Here is a 21,972-nt window from a genome sequence, read left to right as displayed (position 1 = left end):
AGATGTCTGACTTATGTGAATAAAGTTATAATTTTTAACAGACATTTATTATCATGTAAAAACACTTAAAAGAGTGCCCTGTACACACAACTTCTTTCTCTTTTTTTCGAATAAAGAATCTTACATGAACAACAACATTACTAGAACATTCCTATACAACAGTGTACATTTCTATAATACAGAGTGAAAACACATTTAGTAACAGTGCCACCTGCTGTTCCTCCAGTGTAGTCACTCAAACAACATTGAGGGCTAAATCTACTAAAGGGTGGTTTGGTGAAACCGCCAGTTCTTCCTGCGATTTTTCCGGCGGTTTTAAAACTGCCAGATTCACCAAAGTACAAACCACCATTAAAACAGCCAGCATTGACATTTTACAATACCACCACTTTAAAAATCGCCATCCTGATTTTAACAATTATGAACATACAAACCGCTGGATTTACTAAGCTGGGGTTTGCAAAACCGCCATCCATTAAATCCACTTAATCCACTAAAATCATCTTTTAAATAGTCTGTGATGTCTTTCTCAAAATCAATGCACTAGTCTCTCTTCCCTTTTGCTCCCCAAGTTTCATCGCTCTTCTCCAAGAGCTTCCATTTTGTCTGGGCGCAGTTTGCAGGCGTTTCCGCATTGAATTAGCTATATATGAGAGGCACACAGGTGCTTTACCTTTGTTTTCTCCGCTTGAGTACCTTACTTCATCTGCTGTGCACTCCTGTGTATCTTTACCTTTGGTATCTGGTTTCCAGTAGAGATGAGCGGCCTCGGATTATCGCAATCCGAGCCCACCCGAACAGTGCGGATCCGACGGCGATCCGAGCACTGTTCGGGTATTTCCGTCGTGGAGAAACACTGAAAGCGAGGCTGAGCTCCAAATCCCGCCGTCGGATCTCGCGAGACTCTGATTCTATAAATTCCCCGCCATCTTCAGTCGGGCTCAGATCAGGGAAGAGGGAGGTTGGTTTTTTTAGTGCTGCTGTGTCCTGTCACTCTGTCCTGCTGAGTCCAGTGGTGCTTTGTCCTGTGCTCTGTCCTGCTGAGTCCAGTGGTGCTTTGTCCTGTGCTCTGTCCTGCTGAGTCCAGTGGTGCTGTGTCCTGTGCTTTGTCCTGCTAAGTCCATTGTTATTAAACATTTCTAAAAAAATTATACAAAAATAATAAAAAAAAATATAAAAAAAACTCTAAAAAAATTTCTACTGCAATATATAAATATGTTCACTGTTCCTGCAGTCCAGAAATATTAGTACTGCAATATATAAATACGTTCACTGTTGCTGCAGTCCAGAAATATTAGTACTGCAATATATAAATACGTTCACTGTTCCTGCAGTCCAGAAATATTAGTACTGCAATATATAAATACGTTCACTGTTCCTGCAGTCCAGAAATATTAGTACTGCAATATTTAACTACGTTCACAGTTCCTGCAGTCAAAAGATTTTTTGGCATTATGTGCTCTTTGGGGCCTAGCTTTTGAAACTGCCACCCTGTCTGCCACTGCAGTGCAACTCCTAGATGGGCTACGTGTTTGTGCCGCCCACTTGTGTCGCTTAGCTTAGACATCCAGCTACCTCAGTGCAACCTTTTGGCCTAAAAACAATATTGTGAGGTGTTCAGAATAGACTGGAAATGAGTGGAAATAAATGTTATTGAGGTTAATAATAGTGTAGGAGTGAAAAAAAAACAAAAATATGGATTTTAGCACTTTTTATGCTTTTTAAAAAAAAAAATCAGAACCCAAAACCCTAAATCAGAACCAAAATCTTGAGTGGGGTGTTTTGGCAAAACCAATCAGAACCCAAAACCTGAAGCTAATCAGAACCCAAAACACGAAAAGTAGCCGGTGCACACCCCTAGTTTCCAGCAGATTTTAGTCTTTTGTTCAGTGGCTGTATTGCTTGTATCTTTGGGGTTAGTGTTGCCTCTTTATCCACATGTGCAGGGATCATCACTTTATTTCTCAGTTTCTCAACAAATGTCACACTGTTGCTTATAGTTACTTTTTTTTCTGTTTTTGGATTCAAGATTCTGTATCCTTTTGAACATTTGCTGTACCCTTTCACTGCCCGTTTCTGCAGTTTACTGCGTTGTTCTGCGGGACTGTAGACAAAGACTTTACATTCGTAAACTAATATTTTTTAAGATAATTCATACAGTTTTCTCCACTGTTCTGGAGAAAAGTCTGTTTTGTAAATAAGTGACTGTCATTGCGATTTCTCCCCAATATTTTTCAGATAGACCTGAACCTGTTAAACACGTACCTGATCATTTCAGTCAGGGTTTTGTTCCTCCTTTCGGCTACCCCATTTTATTCTGGTGTACTGTCTTGTGGTGCTTTATTTAAGTTGTCTTAGGAAGTGTTCTATTTTGTATCCTGTGAATTCACCACCATTGTCTCTACGAAATGCAAGTGGATTTCTTTGAAATTTATTTCTTGTCATTGTAACATAATCCTGTAACTTGTCCAGTACTTCATCTTTGCTTTGCATTAGGTAAGTGACTGTATTTGGAGTCATCAGTGAAAGTCAATATATCTCCTGGTGTGCGACACATATGTTGTTGTGTATCAGCTCAAGTGTTTAAATGATCTGTTCTCACTTTGTTTTGGGATTTGTATTGTTGTCGATTTTGCTTTCATACAGCATTTCACCTCTCATGGTTGTTGAATAGTCTGATACTGTGAGGTCCTTTGTTAGGCCTCTTTTTTGCAGTTCTTTAATGCACATGTTATGTTGGAATTTAATAGAAAGTCCTTTAGCCGCCATGCACCTTACAGACAATAGTCTGCCTTCCAATCTGGGAACAAATAATGCATCTTTTATTGATATGGATAAATTACCGTCGTTTGTATTGGAGCATATGAGCAGACTGTGCCCTATACCTTCCGCAAAGATTTTGGCACCATCTGCGAGATAGATTTCTTGTTTATGATTCATATCAAGTTCAGTAAAGAAATCTCAGTCACTTGTGTAATTTGTTGCTCCTGAATCTATATCCCAACTATTGTTCAGATAAGATACTGTAGCTTTGAAAGTTCCACCATTTGTTTGTGTATATGTCTGTGAGTATAGTTTTAACTCTTTACTTGGACCCTTTCAAAATTAGTTTCTGCTGTTCTGCTTTCCATATTGAGCAGTTTTTCTATAAATGTCCAATTTTCTCACATATAAGACATGCTTGTTTCCTTATTATGCATTTGAGTATCTGTAACTTTAAGTGCTTTTTCTGTGTCACTGTCCATCTTATCCTGTGTAATTTGTTTTCTGCGCTAATATTCATCTATAAGTCTGTTTTTCACAAAATCTAGTGTGAGTTCTGCTTCAGGCCTCGTTTCCAGAGCAATTATCAGTGCAATGTATGTGTCAAATAAACTGCACAAGACTATGGCTACTATGTGGTAGCATTTTATAACTTCTATAGATCTGAGCTGTGCTACAATTTCCAGCAATTCACTTCTATGCTCTTGCATAGTCTTTCCTTTGCTAAGTCTCATTTGGTACAGTTTTCTTAGCAGGAATAATTTTCAGTTTAAACCGGCGGTTCCCAAAGTGTGCGCCGCGGCTCCAAGGGGTGCCGCGGCGCTGCCACTGGGGTACCGCGGGCCAGCCATAGAAAAAAGAAAGAACACAGAAACTTACCAATCTGCGTGGTGCCAGGACCCAGCATCCTCCTCTCTCCCGCAGCTGTCACTGAATATCGACGTCGGTGACAGCTGCGGGAGAGAGGTGGATGCTGGGTCCAGGCGCCGCGCAGATTGATAAGTTTCTGTGTTCTTTCTTTTTTTCTATGGCTGGTGCAGGGCAGAGTGAGAGGGATCGTGACAGCGTGGCAGAGGAGGGGGACAGCGTGAGAGAGGGCAGAGGAGGGGGACAGTGTGAGAGAGGGCAGAGGAGGGGAACAGCGTGAGAGAGGGCAGAGGAGGAGGACAGCGTGAGTGAGGGCAGAGGAGGGGGACAGCGTGAGAGAGGGCAGAGGAGGAGGACAGCGTGAGAGAGGGCAGAGGAGGGGGACAGTGTGAGAGAGGGCAGAGGAGGAGGACAGCGTGAGAGAGGGCAGAGGAGGGGGACAGCGTGAGAGAGGGCAGAGGAGGGGGACAGTGTGAGAGAGGGCAGAGGAGGGGGGACAGCGTGACAGAAGGCAGTGTGCCTGGATGCAGAGGGGGCAGTGTGCCTGGATGCAGAGAGGGCAGAGTGTCTGGATGCAGAGGGGCATTTTTGCATACAACTAAATAAGTATTTCTGTCGTGACCTAAATACTTATTACAATTTTTTGATCCAACTACTTCTAAAACAGGACTGCTCTGTAATTATTTTGGAGGGGTGCCTTGAAAAAATTTGGAGACTCTAAGGGGCATATTCAATTGACGGCGGAATCGCCGAAAATCCCGCGCTCAAAAAATATTACCGTTATTACGGTAATCCTGCATGGGAAAACCGTTAATACTGTAATTTACTCGCTGGATTTCAGCTCGCTGAAATCCAGTGAGATATTACCGTATTAACGGTAATATTTTTTGAGCGCGGGATTTTCGGCGATTCCGCCGTCAATTGAATATGCCCCTAGGGGTGCGCGATCTGCAGAAGTTTGGGAACCACTGGTTTAAACAGAATCTTTCATGTACTTTCTTTAGTGCATCCCACATAGCAGTATTATCATCTCTTATGTGAATTAGCTGATCATCCTAAACTAATAAATTTATGGTTGCACATGCCTGTCTGGTTTTTCTTGTCTCGTTCTTGATTATTACTCTCTGGTCTATCAGTGTTTATAACTTTACACAAATAATCTTTAGACAACAGCATTTCAACTTTGACCAGCTACAGTTGATAGTTATTGTTAGCTTAGTCACTGCTAGTGTAAAATCTTTGCTGCCTGCCATTTTCTTCCCTGTTTGTATATCTTTATTCCCTTTTAAGGTATAATACTGGTTTACTCACATTTGCTGTTCAGATTCTCTCTCAGAGATGTTTTGTTGTGCTTATATCTTTGTAACTGGGTTCTGTGGCAATTTTTGTTTGGGTCTGGGCTCTTGGTGCCTGATATATCCTTATTGTGACCAGATGAGCCTACTTCGACACTCGGGCTGTTGGGGGGAAGAAGGATGAAGGGATGTTCTTCCTGCACAGTTTATCTGTCTATCTCTGTCACTGTCAGTAACTGACAGTTACTGATCACTCTTATTGATGTCACCTTGCTATCGGACACTCGCCGACTGCAAATGCCAACTGCGCAATAGTTGTAGAAGAATTTGTCTGTCACCATTATGCTCGTTCAACAGCACCTAGGTAGCTGTTATAGCTGCTGCAGCAACCCTTTGTTGTGGGCAGTCTGGTACCTCCTGACTGCTTACTATTGATCAGGACTGCTGGGTAGAGGGCAGAGCGTTAACACAGAGACGCTGGGTTCAATACAGGACAGCCTGGGAACAGATTAGTGTGTAAGCTCTTATATGTTGGTCACAGGTTACAGCAGGTAATAGGCCTCAGACAGGATCTTCAAGCAGTAATGTTTTATTGTTTGAGTCCTGACAAGGACCTTTACACACTAGTTGGAAGTACTAGCGATCATCCAGAAGTACAGATGGAATACTACAGTTAAAATACAGCACTTAAATACTGTTTCTGACCCATATGTTGGCAGGGGGTAACCCAGCCACCTTCCTAGCTGGCACCACAAAGTTATAGAAATTGCATCAGATGTTTAGCATCAGGATGTAATATAGTCTCTAATCCTGGATTTAACAAAATTCACATAGGTCTGTGAATTCCTAAATTAATTGCTGGTCGCATTATTCATGTAGTTCGTCTATCTTTTTAACAAGGCAGGATAAAAGGTAACAACCCCCTGCTGTGTATTCAGGCTACAAATGTATTGGTCACTGTGACAAGATGGACCGCCTATGCCACCCTGTCTGTTGTTGCTGGGATCCGGCTGGGCTTACTTTGCCACTGTTCCCTTTCGTTATCCCAAATGCGCCCTCTCACCGCAGTAGCAGGGGCTTACTAATGCTGCCACCACTGGACTCCTTTACCGGCATCCAGAACCGGGTTTCTTCTGGGTAACGGACGCAGCGAGTGTATTCCGTTACTGGTGTATCTGGGATGGTACTCCTGACCTCTTCCTATGGATAAGGGTTGCTGTGGATGGATCCCCCCTGGCCTATCACACTAGCCAGAGCTGCTGGGCAGCAGGCAGAGGGTGGTACTGGATGTTGGGTCCAAACCTCAGAAACAGATTAGATTTTGGATCTCATCTGTAGGTCACAGGGATAGAGAAGTTTGCAAGCAGGTCTTTGAAGCAAATGATGTTTATTTGCTCACCCTGGTTGAAGGTACCGGGTAGCAGGTCAGATGGAACATGAAGAACAATTTTCAAAACAAGACAGTGCTTTTTATACAGGTTTGAACACAGCCTCTAAGGGTAAGCCAGCCCCCTGAGGCCTGAGCTATTTTGACAATCAGGATACAGTTTGTTTACCCAAACATGGATTTACATGCAAAGCTAACAGCATGTACACTTCTCTGTGATATCCTAAAACTTGCTGTGATTTCCTACATCTTATTTTGAACACAGGAAATCTAACAGCAGTCTAATAAAACCTTCCTGTGCCTTCAGGTGCTAGACCCTCACACATCAAAAAGGTCTAATTACCATTACATTAACATGGGTCTTTTCTTCAGACAGTCGCAGAATACACATTCCCAAAGAAAGGTACAAAATCCCAAACAAGTCATTTCCCCACATCACTATATACAAAAGACTTCCTCCACAAAGTCTTACTGTAGTAGATATATACCTCAGAAATCATGCATTTCCTCTAGCAAAGATAAAACAAATGACTTTCTCCCCTTGTCTCAGAAATAAAGATATCTATTTTACCAACATACCCACAATATCAAAAAGTACATTTGCAATTATATAAATAAACGCCCTGCGCTATTTCCTTTAAATAAATTTATACCATAAGTTATTTATAAGTGATCCAGTCACATTCACTCACAGATGAAAAGGTCTAATTAGCATGATAATTGCTTTATAAAAGTTAACAAATACTAACTCCTATCTCCACTTCCAATACAAAAATACAACACAATATCAAAAATCAATACTTTTGCAATGATATACAGCGGCTGCCTGCGTCACTAATTGAAATACATTTGTGTGTGTGTGTGTGTGTGTGAATATAGTGTCTTGTCCAGTCATTGGTGGGACAATATTGTCTTTATTAAAAATTGATAACAGAAGGTAAAATGTGGCCAATGCATCTGGGGAAGAGAAAAGTGAGTACAAATAAATGAAGGTATGAATAAAATAAAAGTAAACATAGAGGAACTTACAATACAAATAAAGTTGGAATAAATATATAAAAATAGAAATAAATCAAATAGAAAGAATCTACTTATAGTTTTATGTCTTAAGATAAAAAAAGATTAAAAAAAATCCTACATATGACATCTGGTAGATGGGTAATATAAAACTATATGTCTAAACAAGAAGAGGGGATGTAACCTGGCTAGAGCACTAACATTGAGACCAGATGAAAGTCTACATTTAGACAATATGATGCAAAAGTTTTTAGTTGGCCGCACGTGAAATATTTTCTATGTAATTTCCTGCTCTCCAAAATTTGTTGACACGTTGAAGGCCCATGAATTTCAGGTCTGATTTCCACTGTGGTTAGGATTTCGCTACACAACGCATATAAAAGAGCTATTAACATTTAAAGTACCAACTTTGTGGTTGGTTTGCTGATTTAATATTATTTTTTACATTAATGCATTGATTGAATTCCCATTGTTATACACCCTTTCCCCTTTACCTTTTATTTGTTTCATTTTTATTTACATTGTTTGCATTATATTTTTTTTTTTTTTTTTTTACTTGTATTTATAACCCTAAATCAAGCGGAAGTGTACTTCGCTCCTGCCAACAAGTCTATCGGTGCATCAATGCAGGGCAAGGGATAGGTGTAAGACATGGTCACTTCATTCAGCCGGCAGTATCTGTGCAAAAGCAGACCATCTAGCCCTTTTGGGAACCCATATAGCGGAGGATGTCCATGGATTGAGTAATAGCCATAATAGCTTCTTGCACCAGCATCACCTAATTGGCCTTTGCTCACCAGTATCCACGTGGTGCATTAAAACTAAGCACCGTATCACTGACACCAGTTGCTCCCTCTTATGGATACCCAGTTATTTGTTCCAACACACCTCCTCTATACCACCTTCAATTTTGGCATCAGTGAGAAAGTCAGGTAGCGGGTTCAGAGCTACAGCTTTGGGTACTCTGGCGTAATCCACAATGGTAAGGATTACCACTTTCCTGATCTACCAAGCACAGGCACTAAACCTACAATGTCCACAGCCACTAGCTGGAAAGGTTCCCTGACACTAGCTGGAAAGGTTCCCTGACTATCGGTAAGGAGTTGAGAGACGTACGAGCACTGGAGCACCAAACTGTTGACACATGTAATAAGACTTATAAAATGTCTGTGTATTGGCGCTTCAGTGACCTTTACCCTAGTGTCCAGACAAGTGTCTGGGGTGTCCCATGTGGGGACAGGTTTCCCAGGCAAAGTATTATGGCACAGATATAAAAGTGCGCTTTTGTACGGAACAACATAAAAATAATAGCAATACAATAACATTAGCAAATTACAGCAATATAATTATCCGCTAGCTAAGCCTTGGTTGGTAGTTACTCTCTGTGGAGCTTAGTCTCCAACCTGGTAGCAGTAATGTGTCTCACAGCCTAGGATACCGGCTCACACAGCGCCCTGCGCCAAGGACTCTCCTCGCTGACCGACGCGCAGATCCTGCTTAGTGTTTGTGATCCAGATGTTCCACTGTCTCTCAGCCATCTTCCATCATACTTTATACCCTAGTCATACTATTAACATAGAGAGTGCTATAAAGTCTGATGAGGGGCAGAGACCAGATATCTAGATCCCTGCACACAATGGGGTGTGTGTGATCAGATTTACCACAACTCAGCCAAGGAATATTATTTGATGTTAAAGGGGATTCTCTATAGCCCTACATAGAAGTTACTAGTCCCCCCCACCTCCCTTTTAGACAAAAAGTAGCCTGACGAAGTGTGGGTCTGTCAACAATACTGTGTAGATAATCTGTTTACCTGCTCAGCTGCACAATGTCAACACCTGGGTGTTGTAGTGCCACAAGACCTCTCTGACAGTGTTATATAACTATATGTGAATGCAGTAGTACTTCCACTAAATATTATAACATTGGGTATATACAGTAGCACAAGCAGCATACTCTCGCATATTGCAATAAACTGCATAATATAAATGCATTTTGCACAATAATTCCATATACACATCACTGCATATAATGCAGACACATTTGGAACATAACTGAAAATATCAACTACATTTGCACCTTTTTCCTGGGAAATTGACTGCAACATATATTTCTACCACAATAAAGTCTGTGATGGGGGACTGGGGTTATAAGGTATAATTTATCCATACTTGCCAACTCTCCCGGAATGTGCGGGAGACTCCCGGATTCCGGGTTGGATTCCCGGGAGAGTATGGCAGCCTCCCGCATCTGCCCACTGCCTAGTGAAGTGGGCAGAATTCGATCCCTGAGAATCGCTGCATTTGTCCCCACCCCCTGCTGTAAAATAACGCACCAATAATGACGCAATTTTCTGAGCCCTGCCCCCGCACACCCACCTCCCCCCGGTAGCTCCCGGACGCTGATTGCCATAAGTTAGCAAGTATGAATTTATCCCCTATTAATGTGGGAAACGAGGTAAAGTTTGCCTGCAAGGGACCTCTCATTTTCGTCACAGTAGGCAATTGACATCAGCTGCATATCAAATGGTCTGTGGGACCACAAGCTGAAATTGTTCCCTATTATACCTATTATTATCCCCTTCTACCTCCTAGCTACCCTGTACAACAACCTTCTCCTCCAGGTGAAATGGATCAGAGAGCTGAACTTCTCTTAACTCTCTCCTGCAGCTCTCATTCTGTATTAAGGATACGCTGGGGTCAGTCATAGGGCGATCATGGTGATTGACACTACTTACCGCTTGTGATGGCATGATCGGGTTGGCTGGAATAAACATCCTCGACATTGTTAAGGGACGTTGTCTCTCCAGAGGCAAAAAATTGACTGGGTCCTAATGATCTAGCAGCTTGAACCTTTTCCTCTGGGCTGATTGATACCATGCTTGCTCCTGTTGATCGTCATAAAAATTTTCTATTTGGTTTTCACTTAAATTTTGTTGGTTGCAAGGTGACATTAAAGGTGGAAAAAGGTTTTATATGATTTATCATCATCATTTATTTATATAGCGCCAGCAAATTCCGCACGCTTTACAATTGGGAACAAACATTAATAAAACAATACTGGGTAATACATACAGTCAGAGAGGTAAGAGAACCCTGCTCGCAAGCTTACAATCTATGGGATCTTTACATTACTAACACCTACAATTTCAATAAGGGTGTGTAAACTTTTTATATCCATCATACACATTAAAGCAATGACAGTATTTTTTTATTATTTTGTCTGTATTTAGCTGTACTGAAACTGTGTGATATGCTGGTTATTGGGGCTTTGTATTTGGGTTATTTAACCTGTATAATATGCAGTTTGCTGGACAGTTAGTTATATGCTGGTTATTATTGATATTATGCCTTGATTACCTTTCAAGATTTTACTAATGTGCACTCACCATGGTAAATGGGGAGTATAGAAGAAACGGTTGTCACCATTCGCCTCACACTCGGTTTAGCACCAATTTACTGTATATTAAAATTGTATTTAAGTGTGCATGTATATATGTGTGTGTGTGTGTGTGTGTGTGTATGTATATAATGTTACTTATACAATTTGAACAACTAATATCTAATATATAAAAGCCTAGCGGCGTGTGTTAGTGTGTGGGTGTGGAAAAAAACTACCGGGTGACAGAGTGCTCAAGCTGCAGCGCCACCTGCTGGGCGGAGTTATATACTACACTGACCTACTAAATTCTTAGCATTATCCAATGTATAAAAGCCTAGCGGCGTGTGTGTGTGGCGATGAAGATGACAAGAACCTTTTTAACACCTTAAGTAGCTTGATTTGACTAGAATGCATGAGTATCATGCACGAGGTAACTTGTATTATATATATATATATATATATATATATATATATAGGCACATTATAGTTTTGCACCTATGCACAGAAGATTTTGCTGGATATATTTAGAATGCATGGTTACTTGTGCAGGAAACATATTGCTGACAAAGTTGTTTTCCATTTCCACTATGTTATGTTGATTCCTTAAGTTATGTTCAAATAATAACCATCTTATTAATGTACTTCGCAGGGCAAAGATGAACGTGGGTGTAGCACACAGTGAGGTAAACCCAAACACTCGGGTTATGAACAGTCGTGGAATGTGGCTGACTTATGCCCTGGGAGTTGGAATGCTACACATGGTCCTCCTCAGCATTCCTTTCTTTAGTGTCCCTGTGGCATGGACTCTGACTAATGTCATTCACAACCTGGTGAGTTTTTGGAGTGATTAATTTGAATCACAGTTAAGGATTAACCTTATGGCTGCCTTTGGTAAAAATCTTGAGGGGTGAATACAATGGCCTAGGAATTTCCGTTGAGGTTTAGCATGATTTATATATATATATATAGATATATATATATATATATATATATATATATATATATATATATATATATACTCACACAAGTGTGTGTGTGTGTGTGTGTGTGTGTGTGTATATACACAGATGTATCCTTGTTTACCTACCCTGACATTTCTTCAAAGACTCCTATTTGTTGTGAGACAAAGACTGATAGATTCTCACACAATGTTTTCAGCCGTGCAACATGCTATAGTGCATAGAGTGACCAGTGTACCAAACAATAACACTGCAGTACATTACTCTGACTAGGTTTATTTGTCTATGCATATTTGCTGTGTAATATTCATTCCCACAAATGTTCAGATACACTACATTAGTGGTTACAGTAAATAACGGGGAAAAGTTTATACATACAGTAAGGGGGGTATTCACTTGTTAGCGAGATGCGTTAAAATTTCGCGCTCGAAAAAAAAAAAAAACGCGCTCGTTTTTTCCTGTTCGAGCGTGCGTTTAAAAAAAAAAACCTCAATTAAATTGTTTTTTTGCATTCACCCCCTCAAGCTCTATTGGTCCTAGCGAGTTTGAAATGAGGAGTGGTTAAGGCACTCATTTTACTATAAAAAAATAAAAGTCAATTAATGCAATCAAGAATGGCCCCAGCACTGCAAAGGAGATTGGGCCCCCATACTGCAATGAAGAAGGGCCCCAGCACTGCAAGCAACAATGCCCCCCCCTGTACAGCAGAATTAAAGATTTTACAAGGAGGTACATTTTTTGAAATTTACAAACATTTGAACACTGGCCAAGCATGGACATTTGTAAGGTACAAATATTTGTGGGACAGTGGGAAAGCCGGACCTTTCTTCGAAAGTAAAACATTTTTTTTGGACTTTGCGTTAATGAGTGTGTGTAAGTGAAGCTTCAAAAAATGAGGATTTCGTCAATGGTGAGTATTTATTTTTTTTAAATTAAAATCTATGGTGTACATGAGGGTGTTTGCTGTATTTCTTGGGGTTTTATTATTTTTAATAAAGATTTGTGGTTGGAATGAGGGTGTTGTGCTTTTATTTAACATTTTGCTTTGTGGAACTACAGATCACAGCCAGCCGTGGGTGTAAGAGCATGTTGGCACTTGTGGTTCTACAAGTGCCAACATGCTCTGGGTGCCATGGGTACGCTGGTGCTTGTAGTTAGACAAGTAGCAGCATGCCCACACTATTTAGGCCAACATGGCTGGCTGGGACATGTAGTTCCACAAATCAATTTTTTTTTTTTTTTATCCAAAATCCCCATTTATTAGCCTACTACCCATAGCCTGGCCTGGGTGTCCCTAGGGAGGTGGCCCGCTTACATTTTTCAGCGGACCACAATCCCTAGGGAATCCAGGCCAGCGCTGAACAGTCTGTGGGTGTTTTACTGCGTTTCCCCCTCCCCCCTGTTATAGTGCCTATCACCCCAGCTGGTTTGCCTAGTGCTGGTTCAATTAAATTAGGGGGAACCCTACGTCAAATTTTTCACACATCAATAGCCTGCCAGCACTAGGGCAAAGACTAAATAGAGTGGGGAGCAAACGATTGAAAACATGACACTTGATACTTTTTGGCACAACCACCCCCCCCCCTTAAAAACAAAAAAATAATATAAAAAAGTTTAAATACATGCACCACTATGATTTATTCTAAAGGGGGAAATTTCCAAAAATTATTAATATACACTTTTTTAAGTACTTTTCTTTTTTTAGGTTACTTTTATGAACTTTTACACCTATTTTCTCAGTTTAATGTATATTTTTCTTAACTTAATAAAAAACATTTTTTTCTTTGAGCAGACCATGGAGGTGCGACATAAAACAGCATATTTGCCTTTTTCACACTCGGCGTTAAAAAACAATTGAATAGCTTTTTGCGCTAAGGGTTCGCAGCCAGCCTATACTTTAACATTGACAAACGCTTGGAGCGCGATAACACCGTTTCGGTAAAAAAAAAAAAAAGATTAGAATTGCGTCAGAAGTTTTCGCGCTCGAAAATAAGGTAAAATAGCAAAAAAATTACTTTGCACGCTCGAACTTCCAAACCCGCTAACAATTGAATACCCCCCTAAGTATATAAGCAGAACAATAGAGTATTGGCACCTGCAGAGCTAAAGTACAGAAAATCTTTCTTGGGCACTAGAATTAAAAAACAAATAGAAGCAGCTGTCCTGAGAGGTTGTGAAGCCTCTATACAAACAATACATTGTAATATTTTTATTATTGTTATATAAATCAATTTTTAGGAAAGTCAAATATTTCTTTTGACTAGATGGTCAGAAACCGCTATCAGATTGAGAAAAACAAATGTTTGGAGCTACTTTGATCTCCTCATTAGTGACCTTATAATGGTATTTCAATTTTGAATACGGTTGACTGGATAAAGAGCATATTCTATCATCAACATTTATTTATATAGTGCCAGCAGATTCTGTAGTGCTTTACAATTGGGGACAAACACAGTAATAAGTAATACTGGGTAATACAGACAAACAGGTAAGAATGCTCTGCTCGCAAGCTTACAATCTATTTATGCATATCATCATTCATGCTAATATGCATGGTACAGTAGTGTATTGGTCAATCAATTACATTTTGAATTCTCTGTATTTAGACTTGTTAGATTATTAATATGAATTTTTTATTTTAAAACTTTGTTGTTTCTTCTTTTTTTTTCTTTTTAACTAATGTCGATATATTGAAATTAGAGGTACCAGTTTATTGACCACAGTAGATCGCAGTTTTCACTACTATATTCCTTCGTAGTATAAATAAGAAATATATTTGGTCTAACTTGGGATATACTGTAGTTTAGTTTTGTTTCTTTTGTACAGTAATATATATCCTATTCTGAGCTTTAAAACCCACTGCCTCTTACGAGTTTCCTTTCATGTTGTTAATTAGCTGCGTTTTAATTTGCATCTTCGTGTCTTTTTCAGTGCTACTGTACTTTACATTATGTACAATCACAAGTCAGACCCCTCGATCTATATATAATATACTTGTGACCTGTTCCTAAATTCTGCGGCAGCCATCTTTAAATGGACTTTTGCGTCGGGAGGGATAATACCTGGTACGGGAGGGGTTAATATACCGGCACTTGGTAAAACGGAAAAAAAAAGTGTTCCCAAGACGCGCAACAGCTTCTGAATACAGGAACAACCCGCAGCAGAATGACATTCTATTAGACGCTCGGTCTATTTATAATCTAGGGGCTGTGTCTCTGACAGCGCATGAAAAAGCGTCCCTGATGACAGCATCCCTGACTCTTTCGTCAGGGGCGCTTTTTCCCACACTGTCAAACACCTAGCACCTATTAGAATTTAGATCTTCGGCGGATTGCTTCTGTACAGCTGCCAAACCCGCTGCCTTTACCGTTTTAATGTCTGCAGCGTGACTGTGGTTATTTTCACTGTCATCAGTCACACTCCCTGTATTTAAACTGTGTAGGTATTTTCTCCTTGTCAGAATTTACATTGTCTGTATATTCTCCATGTAGGTATTTTATTCATGTCAATATTTACACTTTAGGTATTTTACCCATGTCAGTATTTACACTTTAGGGAATTTCGTGTCAGTATTATTTCCTTCTGAAATATGATTACCACTGACCTGTGCCCTGGAGGTCCAGTGATGGTCAAAGGGGTTGCAGCAGAGCGAATCATCCCGGCAGCCAGTTTTGCAGACTAGCCTCCTGGATTTGAATCCAGGAGATGCAGCACCTCCAGGGGTACCAAGCAGGCTAAGCTGCATACTGGAGCTGCTGCCCCAGGACCTAGTCCCTCTCCCTCTGGTACTATTTTTGGCCAGGCGGTAGAGCCAGACCCCGAGGTAGGGTCCCCAGAATTGATTTTAAACTCTTTAGGACGAGAGGAGGCTGAGCCCCCCTCTCCCTGGCACCTAGTAGACAAGGGGTGGAGTACACTCCCCCTGCCACTAGCAACAATGTAAAAAGGTGTCAACCCCTCCATGACTCAACCTGGATTGATTAAAGGGGCAGGAGGCTGGATTACCTCTTGCCAGGTTATGTGTGTAAAATCCTGTTGCCCATGTAAAATGTATTATTCCATTTGTACTTCTGGCTGATCACTAGTACCTGCAACTAGTGTGGAAAGGTCCTTGTCAGGACTCTTGAACAATTAAACATCACTGCTTGAAAATTCTGTCTGAGACTATTACCTGTTGTATCCTGTGACCAACATATAAGAATTGACACTTTTAATACATTTCCCGGCTGTCCTGTGTTGAACCCAGCGTACCTGTGTCAACACTCTGCCCACTATGCAGCAGTCCTGATCCATAGTAAGCGGTAAGGAGGTACCAGCAAGACCACAGCAAAGAGGCGTTGCAGCAAGCGGTTCTAGGCACTGTTGAGGGAGCTTAGTGGTGGCAGCTGAATTCTCCTACAACTATTGCACAGTTGGCATTTGCAGTTGGCGAGTGTCTGGTGGCAAGGTAACACCAATAGGAGTGGTCAGTAACAGTCGGTTACTGACGGTGACAGAAAAACCCAGATAAACTGTGCAAGAAGAACATCCCTTCATCCTTCTTCCCCTAACAGAGTGGGTAGCGAAGTAAGCCCATATGGTCACACCACCACTGTGGAATCTTTGAAAGCTCTGCATCTCCTGGATTCATTTGAATCCAGGAGGCTGTTCTGTAAACCCCTCCAGTAACCACTCTAAGCTGGCTGCCAAGGGTTGAAGGCTCCCCTCCTGCAGCCCCCGCCCACCATGGAAGGTAAGTACATTTTTATTACATTTTAATCACTTTTACACTCGGCATCAGGAATTCTGTGGTCCTGCTTCACTGTCATTTTTGCAGTACTTCCCCCAATCTCCGTGTTCACTCAGTTGGCAGGATCATTACATTGGTCTTCAATACAATGACCCACAACTTCTCTCTGTTGCTCCTTCTTATTTCTTCATAAGAGCATCAGGCTGTATTGTGCTTTCATCTGTGTTGTAGGATTTTAAAGTATAGAAATATAACACTCATTTTCTAATTTAAGAGATTAAATCAGGCACAAAGAGCCACCATACGGAATGCAGGAAATCATAATGTGTGCTGGGCAGGGCACTCTAGGGGGACATGGGGATACAAAAAGTACATATTCAGTGGGTTTCGTCACACATGAAAATCGATGATACACTAGCTCAGCAATGGCCAACCAGGGATTCTTAAGCCACGTGCCGCTCTGTGAGTTTAAAATTGAGGCTCCTGGCCGGCTGTTCGAGAGTATCACCCAGCCGCAGTGCTCCGGGTGCCAACTGCCGCAGATCTGACAGCTCGTCTGACCGAGAGCATAATGCAGGGAGGTCATGATAGGACAGGCTATTCAATCAGGGAATGTGGAGAAGAGTGTGTAGTATGCACTGCATCCTACCTTTGCGCCGGCTCCAGCGTCTGTATGAGTAGTGTGACAGGTAAGTAAGGGCCATGTGAAGTGGAAGTCTGATTGGCATGTAAGGGACATGTGTGGACATCTGATGGCATGTATGATGTATGTGGATAGATCTCATGGCATGTGGGGAGGCTGATGGGCATGTAAGGGACATGTGGGAAGGTCTGATGGTATCTAAGGGGCACATGATGAGGGCTGGTGGGTAAGGAGAGGTCTGGGCATTTGAAGAGGTCTGATGGGCATGTGGGGATATCTAATGGGCATTTCTGGGGCATGTGGGTAGATTTGATGGTATGTGGAGAGGCTGATGTGTATGTAAGGGGCATGTGGAGATATCTGATGGGAATATGAAGAGGTCTGAGGGGCTTGTTGGCTATTTATGACTTGTTTTATCCCCACTTCAACAGTTCCCTCCACAGTGATTGTGGATACAGATGCACCGTGAGCTACTGTGAAGAGACTGTAAGTAACTCTTTGAACTCTCCTCTGCTGGACACAGTAGCAAGTTAAGAGCTGTGCTGAGTTGATTATTATTTTTAACATTTTGGCAATGCTGGATATCTTCTTTTTCACTTAGCAAGATATTGTAAATTATGTTATATTTTCAATGTATGTGTGTGCAGTATGTATGCATGTGTTTATACTGTTTATATGTATATGCACACATATATAGAAGGTAAAGTTGGCTCTTTGCTGTATCTATAGATCTTTTTTGGCTCTTACGCTCCTACTGGTTGGCCACCCCTGCACTAGCTCCTTCCTGCTTTAAGATTCCCTTTGAAGGATCAGTATAAAGTCAGACGGATATTAAGGATCTCACTAATAAGGAATGGGAACAGTCAGACAGATGCCAGCCTAATCACAAGAGACTTAACATTTATTCTTTTTGACGGTGAAGAGGCTTCAAGGTGGTGGTCGATCTACAATTGATGCAACTGTGCCTAGTCTTTCAGCTACGGCTACTATTGCAATAGAGGATGGAGTCCCACTAACAGATTCTTTGGACAGGTAAATGGAAAGCTGTTTCAAAAAACTTCAGATTTCCTCGTGTTCAGCACTCAAATCTGGTGTGGCTGTTGCCTCAGTCTTCAGGGTACTCAGAGTATGGGCAGATATCCTGCATAAGGATGTACAGGAGAAAATTATCTGACGTATCTACTCAAAGGCATTGATCATAAAATGTCTGTGGGAAACTTCACTAGACACGATTACACTTTCTGCATGGCTTCATCTGTTGTAGTGAAGAGCACTCTGGCTTTGACCCCCAATTATAGAATTGTTTGGCCACTCTTACTTTTGAAAGCACTTTTCTCTTTGGGATAAACTTGATTTAGTGATTCAAAAGGTTTCCTGGGGCAAATTTTATATTTACCTCAAGACCAGCGAACAAGAGGATTCCATTTTTCTTTCTCTCGACAGCACTTTAAATAAGCATGAAGCTATCGACCTGGAAAGCATTATTCTAGGTAGAAACCTGGGCCAAAGCCCTCTCAATGATTAATTCCCAGCTCAACCTCCAATGAGTTCTGTGGGTGGCAAAAATTATGCAGAGCTTTATGAAATTACCACTCAAGATCATATGGAAACTGTGAAGTTCATTCTCCATGCTATGAAGAAGCAAGACTTCCTTACTTTCATAAATTTACAGTACACCTATCTTTAATTCTGCATATATATATCTACAAGGAACTTCACCAAGGTGCGAGTAATTCCCATGGCTGCTTACAAGAAAATGGGAGTCTGGATCCGCTCGGATGACTACGCCACAAAAAACAGCTGCACACAAACATTCTGGACATAAGGGCAGAAGACAAATTGGTAGGCAATTGGTAGACAACGATTGCAGCATAGCAGATTATCTAGGTATATCTCGGATGCATCCATGAGAAAGGTCATTGCACAATAGAGTGCTTCAAATTCTAGTCCAGAGGTTCTGACATAATTAAATAAGTTAAGCAATTATAACTAGGACCACCGCAACTGGTCGTCCGTGGTTTGCAATAGCTTAGGATGTGCTTCAAGAATATATTTGCTCAGGGTTTTTATGGAGACTAGAGTAGCATCTGAGAATCTTTCTCTTTTTTCTTTTTTATAAAGCAGTAAAAACAATCCTCTTATTAAACCTTCTGTGGTCACATGTGATCTCAATGTTTTTGTAGACTCCTTAATGTGTGTTCTCTTTGAGTTTTTACAAGAGATCTCGATTCAAGTGTCTAACACAAGAAACCACATCAGCCGGACGAAGTTAGGATTACGAACTAATCCTACTTTCCTACTGTGGCCGGGTCCCCCAAGTACCGTCCGCTGCACGAGTGCGGTGGCCATCTTAAAATGATCTCTGGCGCCAGGAGAGTTAATACCCGGAGCCGTAGGGGTTAAATCCCCAGCAGTGTATAATGTAGATGTATGTGCAATGTATATGTGTATAATAAAAACAGAGTACTTACCCTGTGCTGAGGCTGCAGAGGCAGCCCTGGTTCCCCTTCACCCTCCTGCAGCCAGCTTCAGTGGCTGCCGGAGGGACTTAACAACCAGCCTCCTGGAATCAAATAGGGACTGCTGCCCCAGGATCTGGCTGCTCTCCCCTGGTACTATGTTCGACCAGGGAGCAGAGCTAGACCCCGGCGCCCAGTCCCTGTAAGTCAGTTTAGGCAGAAGATTTAAAAGATAAATCAGAGAGAGGCACCAGGGGAGGAGAGTGGGCAGAGTCCCCCTCTCCCTGGCAACTCCTGAACAGGAGGGAAGTATACTCCCCCCTACCACTAGCAGCAATGTTAAAGGTGTTAAACCTCTCTGGATTGATTCACTTGCAGGAATTAATCCAGATTGGTTAAAGGGACAGGAGGACGGGTTACCCCCTGCTGAGACTAGTCTCCAGATGTGTATAAAAATAGCACTGTTTTGTATTAAAAGTTGTTCTTTTTGTTTCATCTCACCTGATCACTGGTATCAACCAGTGTAGGAGCAAATAAACATCACTTGCTTCAAAGACCTGCTTGGAAACTTCTCTATGCTGATTCCTGTGACCTACAGTTTAGACCCAATCAGTTCCCAGTTGTTCCGAGATTTGGATCCAGCATCCAATACCACCGCTCTGCCCGCTACTCAGCATCTCTGGCTAGTGTGATAGGCCAGGGGGGATCCATCCACAGTAACCCTGATCCATAGGAAGAGGTCAGGGGTACCAGCCCAGGTGCACCAGTAACGGGGAACACTCGCAGCGTCAGTTACCCAGTACTGGATGCCGGTAAAGGAGTCCAGTGGTGGCAGCATCCGTAAGCCCCTCCTACTGTGGTGAGAGGGCACATTTGGGATACCGAAAGGGAACGATGTCAAAGTAAGCCCAGCCAGTTCCCAGCAACAAGAGGCAGGGTGACGTAGGCGGTCCATCCTGTCGCACATGTATTAATCATATATTTCATATGGCTATTTAAAATAAAGTGCAAGTCAGTTGTAACATACTTAGGACAATAACGACATATTGTATCATATATTATTTTGTATCGTTGTGGTGAGTTGTATTGTTAAAGGAATCTGTGTCCTATATAAGTACAGGACTGGCAAGGTTTTTGCTTCATAACTTAGGTGCTATCGTCTTTGATTTATTGTTACTGACAAACTTTTTTTTTTTCCTCATCTTCGTGCCCTTGATTTTGAAAAAAGAACTGTAAAGCACCATGTGTCTCTGGGGCACTTAAAGGATAATGAGTTTATTTAAAACTTATATGAATTTTATTAATGTCAATTAAAATATAGTTACTTGAATGTGGTTAGGAGTAGTGAAATATTAAAAACAAGTATATGACACGATGAACCAAAGATAGTAACTGTTAAGATCGATAGATATACTATCGAAACGTACTGATGCTCCAATAATCTTTATCAATTCAAGACGGGTGCTGAGTATACTAGAGAGTTATCATAGACTCCCTGCTGAGCAGTATTTATTAAAGGATTAGATCACAAATCCAATGGGTATTGGCCATATGTAGATATGTGTCTTTAATTGGGGATTGGTGATACAAAAATATCCTCTCTCTGATTGTTATATATAATGAGAGTAAGGAATCATAATGCGTTCTTATTGTATGCCCCAATCATTTATTTTTCCCGGTATTTGTCATGTGGGATTAATTCCAGATCCCACCAGTCAAAGATTATATATGGGGGAAATATCCCTTTAAGGGTCAGGAATCACATTACACATAAGAAAATGATCCCCAAATAGATTGTAGTGATCTTAATCATAGCTTTTAATAACAAATGTCCAATAGTTATATGCATCCCTTATCTTTCATTTGAGGTAGAATATGAAAGTGTATCATAAATTGCTTAAACAGTATTACTCATACAGAGAGAAGATATAGCAGACTGTGAGTGCCATCAGCCGCTAGTCCTATACTGGTACTGCTATTAAGTTTATAATTGAAGCCTATGATATCGGCTAATCTAAGTAGCCACACTACAAAACCTGCTCAGCCCTACAGCATCCCAAACTGTATAATAATATATTAGAAACAAGGGAGAAGCAGCACGTGTAACGCTGACGCGCGTTTCACTCTGCTAAGCTTTGTCAAGGCAACCCGACCTGGCGTCCTGATTGGTTATTTATAGAGAAAAGCACGCCCCTTGTGAGACGTCATGGTGAGTAGTTGCCATGGCGACACTATAGCGTTCATGTGAATAAGGTTAATAATTCGCCTCCTACAAGGCGTCATATTGAGCGGTCACCATGGTTACTAAAGCGCTCGATGCTGCCGGTAATAATAAAGACTTATGGTCATAAAAGATGTAAGTATATATTAGTGTGAAAAACGGAATATGCCAGAAATGGAAAAACATAATAAGTCTATTTAACAGGGGATTATGAGGAATTAGTAGATTCCCATGTATTCATAACGGGTACT

The 21,972-nt window shown here is 41.2% G+C and overlaps 1 protein-coding gene across 2 annotated transcripts in view; it reads left to right on the top strand.

Moving 5' to 3' along the window:
- ORMDL1 (ORMDL sphingolipid biosynthesis regulator 1) overlaps window positions 1-21,972 on the top strand; it is a 40,606-nt gene that overhangs the window by 10,017 nt on the left and 8,617 nt on the right. For both annotated transcript variants that reach the window (XM_075180038.1, XM_075180039.1), the window contains exon 2: window positions 11,360-11,540. In XM_075180038.1, coding sequence (XP_075036139.1) covers window positions 11,367-11,540 — 174 coding nt within the window. In that variant the 5' untranslated portion in view covers window positions 11,360-11,366. The remainder of the gene's footprint in view (window positions 1-11,359; window positions 11,541-21,972) is intronic.

Source organism: Mixophyes fleayi, chromosome 7 (assembly GCF_038048845.1).
Source record: "Mixophyes fleayi isolate aMixFle1 chromosome 7, aMixFle1.hap1, whole genome shotgun sequence".
Taxonomy (NCBI): Eukaryota; Metazoa; Chordata; class Amphibia; order Anura; family Limnodynastidae; genus Mixophyes; species Mixophyes fleayi.
This window is presented reverse-complemented; position numbering and strand designations above follow the sequence as displayed.